This window comes from Quercus robur, chromosome 2 (assembly GCF_932294415.1).
Source record: "Quercus robur chromosome 2, dhQueRobu3.1, whole genome shotgun sequence".
Taxonomy (NCBI): Eukaryota; Viridiplantae; Streptophyta; class Magnoliopsida; order Fagales; family Fagaceae; genus Quercus; species Quercus robur.
Window position 1 is genome coordinate 51,549,600 of NC_065535.1, and position 13,639 is coordinate 51,563,238.

Consider the following 13,639-nt stretch of genomic DNA (forward strand, 5'->3'; position numbering starts at 1 on the left):
AAATTTCAATATATCTGTGAAGGCTTTCATGTGGGAAATTTAGAGGTAAGATCCTTGGTGGTGTTTCATCTCTTTGCGGATGTCACTCTGATTTTTTGTGATGCAGATCTAGATCAGATTCTGATTCTCCGTATGGTGCTTATTTGGTTTGAGGCAGTTTCTGGTCTGAAAATAAATCTGGGCAAGTCAGAATTGGTTCCTGTTGGAGGGGTGTAGAATATCGAGTTATTGTTGAATGTCCTTGGCTGTAAGCAAGGTACTCTTCCAATGAAACATTTGGGTCTTCCTTTGGGTGCTAAACTCAAGGATAAGACAATATGGAACCCGATTTTGGAGAAGATGGAAAGGAGATTAGTGGGATGGAAACGTTGGTACTTATCCAAGGGAGGTAGAGTCACTTTAATCAAAAGCACTCTATCTAATTTACCTACTTATTTTCTATCCTTATTTCCTATACTTGCTATTGTGGCTAACCATATTGAGAACTTCAACGGAATTTCTTATGTGTTGGGCTAGGTGATGAGCCCAAATTTCACCTAGTTGGATGGGCTACTGTTTGTACTCCTTCAGGTGGCTTGGGGATAAGGAAGGTAAGACTTTTTAATGAAGCTTTGTTTGGGAAGGGGCTATGGAGATTTGGGATTGAAAGGGGCACCCTTTGGAGGCAAGTAATAGAGGTGAAATATGGATGTGTATGGAGTGGCTGGTGTACCAGATCTGTTTATGGTCCATATGGTTTTGGTTTGTGGAAAAATATTAGTAGGGGATGGCCTTCTTTTTCACATTATATTCTGTATGATATTAGCGATGGGTAGGGCTGTCCACGGTTCGGGTCGGATTGGGTTTGAGGTTGACCCGCAACCCAACCCGATTGAATTGGGTGAACAAAAAATAGACCTACAACTGACCGAACATTCGGGTCAGATCCGGTGGCTCGGGTTATCGGTTGAGCGGGTCGGAGTCATTGGGTGATTTCAAGTTTGAAGAACATCTCAGAAGAAATCAAACCCACAAAAACACAGCTCACAACCATAATCCAAAGCTAGAGAAATCAAATAACACCAAAACTACCACAAACCCAAATTTGAGACTAAAACCAAATAGCACCAAAAATACCACAAACCCAGATCTGAGAATGAAACGAAGAGAGAGAAAGAGGAGAGACATGACCAAAACCGGAACAAGACGCACAATCACCACTCCCTCACCCCACCATCACCACATGATCCATCACAAGATCAGTACAACCCCCATCAGATCGCACAAGATTAGAGCGTCGGAGGAGATTTGAAGCAGATTCAAGGATGTTTTACGGCAAAGATCAGATTGCACAAGATCAGTACATCCACCATCAGTGGGGTTTGAGAGTGACTCAACCCAGGACAGTAGCAGTAGGGAAAAGTTGGTGACGGCAACGGCTAGGGTTAGTGATTTAAGAGAGATGAGAGAGGGAGAGAGAGAGAGAATGAAAAATGGATTTTAATGTTAGGCCAAAAATAGATCAGACAGAAAGGCTCGAGCGTGAATAAATTATGAGCGGTCGGGTTGGTAACTGCGGGTCAAGATGTGTAAGACCTGAACTCGAACCGAAAACCCGGTTTTTTACACTAACAAACCTGCATCCGACCCATAATGCAATTCAGGTCTGACCATGGGTCTTCAGGTCGGGTCGGTTCAGTCGGGTGGGTGGGTCAGGTCTGACGGGTTGATGGACAGCCCTAGTTATGGATCAAGGGTGAAGTTCTAGCAAGACCATTGGTGTGAGGAGAAATCTCTTGCAGTCACCTATCCTGAATTGTTTAGATTTTGCCGAGATAAGGAGACAAGTGTGGCACAGCTTATGAAGTCCACTAATAGAGTTTTTTTTTTGGGATGAAAATTTCTTTAGGGCTGCTCATGCTCAGGAATTAGAGACTGTGTCGAGCTTCATGGATACCATATATGACGCTACAATAAGGGGGTTTGGTGAGAATAAGATGTGTTGGAAACTAGATAGAAATAAGGGGTTCATGGTTAATAAATATTATAGTCTTCTAGTGGGCTCTAATGATTGTTGTTTTCCATGGAAAAGTATTTGGAAGCAGAAGATCTCTTCTTGAGTGGCATTCTTTGTTTTGATTGCTGCTTTAGGAAAATGCTTGACGATTGACAATTTACGTAAAAGGAAGGTTTGGATATTGGATTGGTATTATATGTGCAAGTGTAATGGTGAATTGGTTGACCATCTATTTCTTCACTGTCCGGTTGCTATGGATTTGTGGTCTATGATTTTGGGTTTATTTGGAGTAAGCTGGGTTATGCCGCAATCTGTTGTGGGGCTCCTAGCTTGCTGGCAAGGCAGGCTTGGTTGTCATAGAAACGGTTGCATATGGTTAATTGTTCCCCACTGCTTAATGTGGTGTCTTTGGAGGGAAGAAATAGTAGGTTTTTTGAAGATAATGAGAGATCCATACCAGACCTCAAGCTATTTTCCTTTAGAACTTTATTAGATTGGTTGGCTACTTTGCAAAACCAATCATTCTCTTCCTTTTTTGATTTTCTTGATTCTTGTAATTTTTATTCTTGATTTGTTGACCCCTTGTACACTCCTTGTGTACAAGGGTGTCCTTTATATCAATAAAACTTATCAACAACAACAACAACAAAAAAGTATTTCTGAACATAAAGTGAATGTGATTGCACTATTCTAGTACCATTTCAATTTAAAATGTTAGTATTTCACTCAAGTTCACATTCTAAAACCAGTAGAAAGTTTGATTAAATAATAAACATTGTAATCATACATACCTTCAAGAGCTCAGTGTTCTTGGGTGTCATGCACCGCAATATGAATGAGGCAATTGCAGCTCATGACTTAATATCATAATGACAAATGGAACCATGGTAATCAGAGGACCTATGACAACCAACTGAAATTCAGTATAAAATGAGTCAATTTTTAAACTAAAAAATTATTAGGTTATCCTAAATTTACTGACAAAATGTGAAAAATCTGAGTGAATTTTACATGTATATATAACTTACTGAGTAAACAGAACAACTGATCCAGGGAACCCACTCAAACTGGCAAGACATTATTTAGTATCTCCCGGAACATAGATGTCCTGAAAATAACCGGCTTAGATCATGAAAATAAGAGGAAATATATTATAGGGCAGAAAAACTAGACAACCTACTGACCACTGAAAATGACAATCACTGAGGACCTCAGCAACTTCAGGAAATTGCATACGCGTATAAGCTTCCTGGTTAACAAGAATAAACGTTAGCCAAAACAATAAATGAGGGAAAGAAGAGGGGGGGGGGGGGGCGCGCCAGGTGGCAAAGATCAGGAACTAAAAATTATTAAAAAATAAAAAATCCACATGATAAACAATTTGATACACAGTTAGGCAATTGAAAGCATTATTGTATGGCTTAAGACTTCAGTCTGCCAACAAGGAATACACTTTCTACGGATTGGAATCTTCTTGGATGGGCTCAAAAAATCCATACTTGCTTTTCAATTGGATGGCTGTGACTAATCATTCTACTCTTAAATCCATGTTGAATACTTAGATCTCTTAACTTTGGAAACTAGGTTTTGCATTTCGTAGTTTCTTTGGTGATCTCTTGTGCACATCACGTGTACTAGGGTTGTGCCACCCTTTTTGCATTGTTTGTTACCTTACTAGAATTAAAGGCTGGTTGGTCAATAAAAAACTAACCCATTTTTTATTGAAATGGTTTTTCCTTTCCTTCCACCGCCCGCTCCCCCACCCCCCCCAACAAAAAAAAAAAAAAAAAAAAAAAGTCTGGAACACATTACTAAGCCACCACTTCAAAGATGCCTCTCGAAAACATTCAAGAAAAAAAAAAAATCTCTATCTTCTGTCTCTCTCCTTGCCCCTGATCCACAGCAGCAATGCTACCCATTCCACCACAACAGCATCCACAGCACCAATTCACCACCCAAACCCCATGACACACACCTTATCCTACTACCACCATAAAGCCTGTCCCTCAAAAATAGAACACAGCCATAAAATACCACCCACAGGCCAAAAAATACCATAACCACCATACACCCGCCCCACAGCCACAGCCCCAAATCCCCAAACCACAATCACCATCCTGCATGCCCACATCTCCACTCCACACCCACAATGTCAGACTCACCCAAGGAAGAAGGAAAGGAGGGCAGTTTGAGGGAGGAGAAGTAATCAGTTAGGCGTTAAAGAGAGAAGAGAAAAAAAAAAAAAAGGGTAAGTTGAATGGGCTGGAAAAAGAGAATGAAGAGAAAAAGGTAAGAAAGCAAAAAGATGGGATGAACAGGTGGAGAAAAAAAAAAAAAAAATTGGGTATTGGGGGAAAAAAATTAAACTGATTCTATGTAATTTTAAGATATAGCACATAAAATTCTAAATTAAGTTTGAGGAAGATAATGATAATATTAATACATCATACATATATTTTTTTTTGATAAGTAAAGGAAGATATATAAAAAAGAAGAACTCAGCCCCGTACATAGGAAATGTACTAAGAAGGCAAAAACATCAAGAAACCAAATTACAAAGATCAAACAAAGCAGGAAGAGATAAACAAGAAAAAGCAGGTAAAACTAAGCACCATTCGAGAAGAGTAAGAAAGAAAAAAGACTTAAACTCAAGAATGGACCGTTCACGACCCTCAAAGCTTCTAGCATTCCGCTCCCTCCAGATACACCACATCAAACAGTGAGGCACCATCCTCCAAATAACTATATTACGATGACGCCTGAAGTTGCAAGACCAACAGTCTAACAAATCCACTACCCTTTGCGGCATCACCCAGCAAAAACCACCCAAGCAAAAAACCATACTCCACATCTCAAAAGCAAAAGGACAGTGAAGGAGGAGATGATCAACAGATTCCCCAGACCTTTTGCACATATAACACCACTCAAGAATAACAAGATGCCTCTTCCGAAGGTTATCAATAGTTAGGATCTTGCCTAAAGCAGCAGTCCAAGAAAAAAAAGCTACCCGGGGGGGAACCTTCGAATGCCACAAAAGTTTCCACGGGAACGATGAGACGATAGAGGGGGAAAGAGAGTGATAATACCCGCTCACCAAGAAACCCCTACTGCTGGCTGGCTTCCAACTAAATTTGTCAGAACCAACACCACGCACCTTAGTGGAATAGATCAAACCCAAACAAGAATCCAAAGATTGAGACTCTTGATCATTCACTAAGCGGCGAAATTGAAGGTCCCAAAAAATTCTCCCATTAGCATAGCACAAAACCTCAGAGACCGAAACATCCCTAGACCTACTAATATTATATAAGTCAGGAAACACCTCCTTAAGAGGACGATCCCTACACCACACATCAATCCAAAACTTCACACGAGTGCCATCACCCACATCATACCGAAGGAACTTTGAAAAATTCAGCCAGCCTTTTCTAATGGACTTCCACAAACAAACACCATGTGCCCCAGACACAGGTTTTGTACACCAACCGCCCCACTCGTTCCCATACTTCGCCCCAATTACCCTTCTCCAAAGGGCATCATTCTCCACACCATAACGCCACAACCATTTGGCTAATAAGGCAGAGTTAAACCTTCTCAAGCTCCGAATGCCTAGCCCTCCATTCTTCAGTGGCCTACAAACCTTCGACCACTTAACTAAATGAAGTTTACGATCATCACCAATACCATTCCAAAGAAAATCCCTCTGTAATTTCTCCATCCTCTTGGCCACCTTAACAGGAATAGGGAAAAGAGAAAGAAAATAAGTAGGCAAGCTAGAGAGAGTGCTCTTAATAAGAGTAATCTTGCCCCCCTTGGATAAATACAATCTCTTCCAACCAGCTAGCCTTTGCTCCATCCTCTCCAAAATAGGATTCCAAACCGTCTTATCTTTAAAAGAAGCACCCAACGGCAGACCTAAATATTTCAGCGGAAGAGCAGATTCACTACAGCCCAAAATCTCCACTAGCTCATGCAGATTAGGCACATCCCCAACTGGAACCAAAACAGACTTCTCAAGATTAATTTTTAGCCCTGACACCTCCTCAAATCTAGATAGAATCCCACGCAGAGCTGTTATATGATTGCTGTCAGCATCACAGAAAATAAGAGTATCATCCGCAAATAACAAATGAGACACTGTCAACAAGGTACCAGTTGCATTCCCCACTGAGAAGCCTGAGAACTGACCTGCCGCAATAGCTACATCCAACATATGGCTCAAAGCCTCCATGACAATATCAAAGAGAAAAGGGGATAACGGATCACCTTGCCTCAAACCTCTAGAACTCCCAAAGAAGTCAGAAGGACAACCATTGATCAAAATGGAGAATTTAACAGTAGAAATACAACACCTAATCCACCTTCTCCATTTGTCAGAAAAGCCACACTGCTGAAGCAAAAACAAGAGAAACTCCCAATTCACATGGTCGTAAGCTTTCTCAATATCCAGTTTGCACAATACCCCCGGAACTCCTGCCTTCAGTCTACTATCTAAACACTCAGAAGCAATAAGGACAGAATCCAAAATCTGACGACCTTTCAGAAAGGCATTCTGAGATTCTGAGATAAGACCATGAACCACCTTCCGCATTCGATTGGCTAACACCTTAGCAATAATCTTGTACAACCCTCCCACCAAACTAATAGGCCGAAAGTCTTTAACATCCACAGCATCATTTTTCTTAGGAATGAGAGCAAGGAAAGTAGCGTTGAGACTCTTTTCAAACACTGCGTGGGTATGAAAATTATGAAACACATTCATAATATCAGTTTTCAACAAGCACCAACAAGACTGAAAAAATGCCATTGAAAAACCATCCGGACCTAGCGCTTTATCACCATTGAAATCAAGGACCACTCTAGAAACTTCATCCTCATCAAAAGGTCTGTCCAGCCAATTGGCATCTTCCTCAGAAATGCTAGAAAAAACAACCTCTTCCAAAATAGGTCTGTGGACCTCAGTCTCCGAGTATAACTGCCTATAAAAATGAGAAATACACCCCTCAATGATCCCCTGATCCGAGGATAACTCTCCATCCACCAGAAGCCTATCAATGGTATTACATCTTCTATGAGAATTTGCAATACGGTGAAAAAATTTAGTGTTCCTATCTCCCTCCTTAAGAAAAAGAGCCCTAGATTTCTGCCTCCAGCAGATTTCTTCCAACAAGGTTGATCTTTCTAACTCTCCACGAATACGATCCTTTTCCAAACTCTCTTCCGCTGAAAGAACACGATCATCCTCGATAGCTTCCAACACATTGAGATCCTTCCACAGATTCTGAACCCTAAGACCTATATTACCGAACTCCTCCACATTCCATCTCTTCAAATCCAATTTCAACGACTTCAGTTTGTTAGCCAAAATAAAACTAGGAGAACCTTGGAAAAGATAGGACTCCCACCAAGCTCGCACCCTTTCCAAAAAACCCTCATCCTTTAACCACATATTCTCGAACCTGAAAGGTTTCTTGCCACCAAGAAGATTCCCACCCTCCAGAAGAATAGGAAAATGATCTGAAAGCAACCTAGATAATCGGCTTTGACAAACAGATGGGAATTTCTCCTCCCAGTCAGCAGACACAAGGAATCTGTCCAATCTAGATCTAGAAGCAATCTCTCTAGAATTAGACCAAGTGAAATTTCATACATATATTATACGATCAAAGTTGGGTCCTAGAAGTTGTGGTTGTGCCAAGTGACTATTTTCTCTCTACACCAAGTGATTACATTCTCCTTGCACCAAGTGGCTACCCTTAATTAAAGACTTTGGTAAATTCCATAATTTCTCCATATTTTTGGGTGGTTTCAATTACGACTGTGATGTTAGCTTTGTTAGACTGGTCCATGATCGGGAGCTAGAGTCCATTGCCGCTTTTACGAACTTGCTTTACTCTAAGTTGATAACACAAGGTGAGGGTGGATACCTTTTGCTAGAATCCTTCTTCATGGAATGTCCTGTTCTTTTCTTTTTCGGGATAAGTTCTTCATGGAATGTCTTAGAAGTTAAATCCTATTACAAAATGTTACAATCTACAGCCCATTCATCTTTTCCTTGGAGGATTTTGTGGAAGTCTAAAATTCCAACTAAGGTTAGCTTCTTCTTCTTCTTCTTTTTTTTTTTTTTTTTTAGATGGTAACTTTGGGAAAATTCTAACTGCTAATAACCTCAAGAAGCGTGGAATAATTATTATAGATCGGCATTGCCTGTTTAAGAGGGAAGAGGGATAGGGAGACTATTGTGGAGCATTTGGCAAGAGAGAAAGGCTAGGACTTTTGAAGAATGTGCAAATTCAATCTCTGACATGAAGCTTTTATTACTCAAAACTTTGCTTGAGTGGATAAATGCCCCGGGTTTTTTTTTTTTTTTTTTTTTTTTGATAAGTAACATAAAAACTTCAAAAAAAACTCCGCCTGGTACATAGGGAATGTACGAAAAAGGCAAAAACATCAAGAAACCAAAGTACAATAATCAATCAACACAGGAAGGGAGAAACAAGAAAAAAAAAGGTAAAACAAAACGCCATTCGAGAAGAGTAAAAAAGAAAAAAGACTTAAAACTCAAGAATGGACTGTTCGCAACCCTCAAAGCTCCTAGAATTCCGTTCCCACCAAATACACCACATCAAACAGTGCGGCATAAATCTCCAAATAACTATATTACGATGCCGCTAGAAATTGCATGACCAACAATCCAACAAATCCACTACCCTTTGCGGCATCACCCAACAAACACCAAACAAGCAAAAGATCATACTCCACATCTCAAATGCTATAGGACAGTGAAGGAGGAGATGATCTAAAGATTCCCCACAGCTTTTGCACATAAAACACCACTCAAGAACAAGATAGTTTTACTTTTAGTGTTTGATGTTGGTGTACCTATTGTATACATCCAATGTACATGGTTAATGCCTCTTTTTCTTTTAATTAATGCAAACGATACTTTTCAAAAAATTTGGGGGTGGTTTCAAATTAAATCTGAATTTTAAAAAGATTTTTACTTAAAACTATGAACTTTTTTAAATTTGATAAATCATCACCTGCCCTGAAAAACTTAAGCTCTTAAGAAATGGTGAATTTTACCATTATTCTAACACTCCCTCTTCAGGTGTGGGTCCAGACTACTCCCCATTAATAAGTGGAATCCAAAGTGTGATTTTTAATTTTTAAATGGGGGGTGAGACAAGGTTCAAACTTAGGACCACCTACCCTAATAACATGATAAATTCCCACTTATTTCAAAAGTTGAAGAAATTAGAATATGGTGAATTTAATCATTTCACCATTATTCTAATAAAATTGTTTCAATTCACACCTCCAATAAGTCTCTAATAACTAAAGACAACAAAAATTCACATAAGTTGTAACTAAAACCTATCTAAACATTTTTGTTTATAAGTACCAGAACCTTTTTTTTTTTTTTTTTGATAGGTTGATGAGTACCAAAACCTATCTAAACATAAACAATCATTTAATGTAAAACTATAAGACCTTTGGTATATAATATGAAAATTGTGAAATTATATAATGATCAATCATTTAATTATTGTCATCAAAATATAATAATATTATATATTACATAAGCTCATGTCCAAATCATACAATGTCATATAAATAAAATATAATAAAAATTGTGCCCTAAATGATATAATTGCACCAAGTGAACACACTTTTATTATTAATTTTTTTTTGAGTTTTTTTCTTCTCCATCTCATGCAACACTATAATTACATTAAATAATTAACATAGCTACTTTAAGTGAAACTCAATTTCCAAATTTTCAAAAAAACTTAAAAAATACTCCCTCCATTCCAAATTGTTAGTTTTGTATTCCATTTCAAGGTGTCCCAAAATGAAGTACTCTTAAAAAGTCAATAAATAAATTTTCTAACATACCCTTTAATTAAAAAGCCAATTCCCCCCTTCCCCCCTTTCACTAAAGTTTAAATTAAGGGGGTAGTTTTAGAAACTTGTACATTTTTATGTGAAAGACAATATATTAAATCATGTTCTCTTAAAAAGTTGGATTTTCTAAACAAGCCTAATAATTTGGGATGAACTATGTACTACTACAATTAAAATTCCATTACTAAGAGTATATAGAAGTTTAAATATATATATATATATTGATAGAGTCATGGAAGATTAATATGCTATTACTTTGCAAATTCGCCTATTCAAGAATTATTTTATTGGGTTCTCATGTGACTTCCTATTTCTATTGAAGTGAAAGTAGTGCCTTTTTAATGGTCTAAGTATGAGTCTTTTAGGGTTAAAACAGTTTTTAATTTGGGTTTTTATTTTATTAGTTATGGTCAGTTTTATATTGAGGGGCAAATCTGCAATTCCTGCGAATTAAGGGTATTTTGGTAATTTTGTTAAGTCTAGAATCTTCTAGGGTTTTAAGTATCTTAGGTTTATTTACTTTGGGTCCAAGTTAGTATTTATTAGGTTTTATTAGTAGTCCTAATACTAGTAGGAATAATATTACTACTAGTACAAGTAAGAGTCTCTATATATTGTGCTCAATGCATTCAAAAAAGGAGAATGAGTTGATTAATAAAATTGAGTGTCTTGAGCAATAGGCACGTTGGCCTTTATTGTTTCTTTCTCTTTCTCTCTTTTCTTTATTTTCTCTTCTTTCTTTCTAGGGTTACTGTTTACACTACTGTTCACACAGCCCCTAAACAGCCCTATCTTCTCTCTAATGCTTCTTCTTTCCTACCCTAAATCCACCACAACTAAAAGTAGACAAATCCCTAATTTGTCCTGCATCATATATATATATATATATATATATATAATAATCATTTATTCTATATTATTTTAATATTCTATCGTATTTTTACTTATCAAAAAAGAATCTTCTATTGCAAAGAGCCCTGTAGCTCTATTGCCACTTCTTGGTGTTTCCAACAAAGCCGTCGTAACGTTCAAGTCCTCCAACCAACCCCCCCCCCCCCCAAAAAAAAAAATATATATATATATATATTGAATTGTAATATTCTATTATAATCTTTTGTTTTAATAATAAAGGTTGGGTCATATGCATCATGCTTGCAATATATCTATGTGGCTTAATATAAGTGCTACAGGTTGTAAAACATAATTTTGTCAAATGACTCACTATAAGTACATTAAGACTAGGAATATAGTTTATTTTAAGTATGAGAATGAGCCTTTCTAAAAGGATAAGATTGCCCGCCTACACATCATCTTTCTCAGAGACTTAGACCTTGTAGAAGTGAGAGTTTGTACACTAAGTATGACCCTTTCAGTTTATTTTAAGTAACTATTACCAAAGTTTTAAAATATTAAAATACTATTTCAATGAAAACTAAATTATCAAAAGTTTCAAGATATTTAAAAAGATCTTGGTTCTTTATTAGAATTTTTTTTTATATTACAATCTATGATTTTTTATCGAACTTGGACTTACACGATGTTCATTCATTCGTCCTTCGTCATGTAATTTAAAGAAATTTTTGTTTTAGTTTACTATCTATTTTATAATTCAATATTAGTTATATTATTCAAAAAAAAAAAAAAAGTTTATATATGATTCTTGATAAGTTGCATCATACCAGCACAATACTACTAATAATAATAAATGATTGACATTAAAAAGATAAAATTATTATTATTATTATTATAGTTATAGTTTTTTTTGGGCAAACTAATAAATGTGTCCTAAAAAATATTTTTTAGGTGCATTTTCTAGTTGCTCTAAATATTATTCACGTTGGACAAATCATGTTATGAATGAAATTTTTATTTTATATAATTATTTGGAATCACAAGAAATATTAATGATTTTCTATGTAAACCAAACAACAAAATAATATCTTCCAAATTCATTTTCAAGGTTGCAACCAAATACAGGAAAATTAATAATTTTCAAGAAATGATTTTTTGTTGGAACAAAAAGAGCATAAGAATACAAAGTACTGCACAAACAGCAGTTTAGTAATTTGTTATGCAAGGGAGTGCATTTTTATACAGCCTGTAACTTCAGGCTGCCCACAAGAAATATCCCAGATATATCACCTTTCAAATTACAAAGTATAGTATACGATACATTAATTTATTTTATTTTTGAGTTTATAATCACATGTCATAAAAATATTGTTTTCATTTGTCTTTTTGTTTTTAATTTAAGGTCCAAATTTAACTTTACATGGCCAATTGGATTTGATAACAATTAGCCATTTTAATTATTTAAAATTCTAAAGCACTTCTTGTCTAAACAATAATTTAAATAAAGAAATCCAGAGATTACCTTGTCCAAGAATCAAAATAGCATTTGGAGCCAAAGGAATAACATCTTCAATCTTTTCACTAGCGAAAATTGCCTGACTAACTAACAGACAAATAAAGAAAAATAATTAAATTTGCATCTGTCCACCACGACACACACACATATACTTAGAAGCCAATTCATATTTCTTATTAAAAGGAAAATTGCACAAATGACCCAATCATCGGAGGGAGCAATTTGACGCTAAATGATTGTCAAAACAAGTTTCCAAGATTATAAAACTCTATTAACAAGGGTAAAATAGAAGACAAATATGACAAATGCTTCAAAGCAAAACATTCACAAACCCTGGGTAAACAAATATGCAGGTCTTGTCCAAATGACTAGGAGAAAAGCATATCATAATTATTAGTAACCACCAAATTATGGAAACACAAAAACCTGAGATTTGCATTTGCATTTCATCACTCTCATTCCTGTCATTCTCATTAACAGCGGTGTCCATGTCAGATGCTGCCATCATGTGCACAGAATAACATCCATCTGATATCCAAACAGTTTGGGTTCCTGCAAAAATGATGACCTCAGTCATTTAGCTGCAGACAGCAGTGAGATTGTGGCCAGTGACCTCAATGGCTTTTTCCTATTTGGCTAAAGTCATATCAAAAGGTATAAATCAAAATATTAATGGACTAACATAATATGTGCTATCTAATACCATGTTTGTCACAACCCAAACCCGACTACGGATTTAGTATTGGACCAGAATGCTAATACCAACTACCAAGCCTACGCCTGATATTAACATGAACCACATAAACTGCATGAAATTTTTTTTCTTTATCCTTCTTAATGCAGCCACATAATTGATCAACATCCTAACAAGCTTGAAAGAACATGGTGACTACAAAATTATACGGATATCTTAAGCCCCTTGAGTTCATCTGCTAAGGAAAAATTGTGATGAGGGACATTAAATAAAATCAAACCTATATCCTTATTCCCTTAACTCATTTTTTTAAAGGGTTTTTATCACAATATAATTCTATACACATTCACCTAATAATAAGGGAATTCAACCTACTCATAAAAATGTTAATTACATAATCTCTATAATTTAACCCTATAATTTGGTTGGAATAATATATAATATGAATGTTCTCTCACTCTCTCTCTCTGGGACATAAACCAAGCACAAATTCCAGACTACCCACAACCCAATCCCTTAACCTATCTTCCAGGTCTAGCAATTTCTAATTGCACATGTCCCCAACACCCCCCTTTTTTTCTTCCCAAATCATAATTCCATAAATATTCAAATGACTTCTGATCATGAAGCATTCTAACATGAAAGAATCCACAAATATTTGTCACAAAGAAAT

General features: G+C 36.4%; 1 protein-coding gene across 4 annotated transcripts in view; it reads right to left on the bottom strand.

Annotated features, from left to right (window-relative positions):
* Window positions 1-13,639, bottom strand: part of LOC126713928 (uncharacterized) — a 31,112-nt gene that overhangs the window by 7,075 nt on the left and 10,398 nt on the right. The window contains exons 3-7 of one of the 4 annotated variants that reach the window (XM_050413891.1): window positions 12,699-12,824; window positions 12,279-12,355; window positions 3,181-3,245; window positions 3,025-3,104; window positions 2,788-2,909 (exon numbers count right to left, since the gene is read on the bottom strand). In XM_050413891.1, the coding sequence (XP_050269848.1) occupies window positions 12,291-12,355; window positions 12,699-12,824 (191 nt within the window). In that variant the 3' untranslated portion in view covers window positions 2,788-2,909; window positions 3,025-3,104; window positions 3,181-3,245; window positions 12,279-12,290. Of the gene's footprint in view, window positions 1-2,787; window positions 2,910-3,024; window positions 3,105-3,180; window positions 3,246-12,278; window positions 12,360-12,698; window positions 12,825-13,639 lie in introns of all 4 variants that reach the window. The other 3 variants (XM_050413890.1, XM_050413889.1, XM_050413892.1) reach the window with 3 other exon arrangements.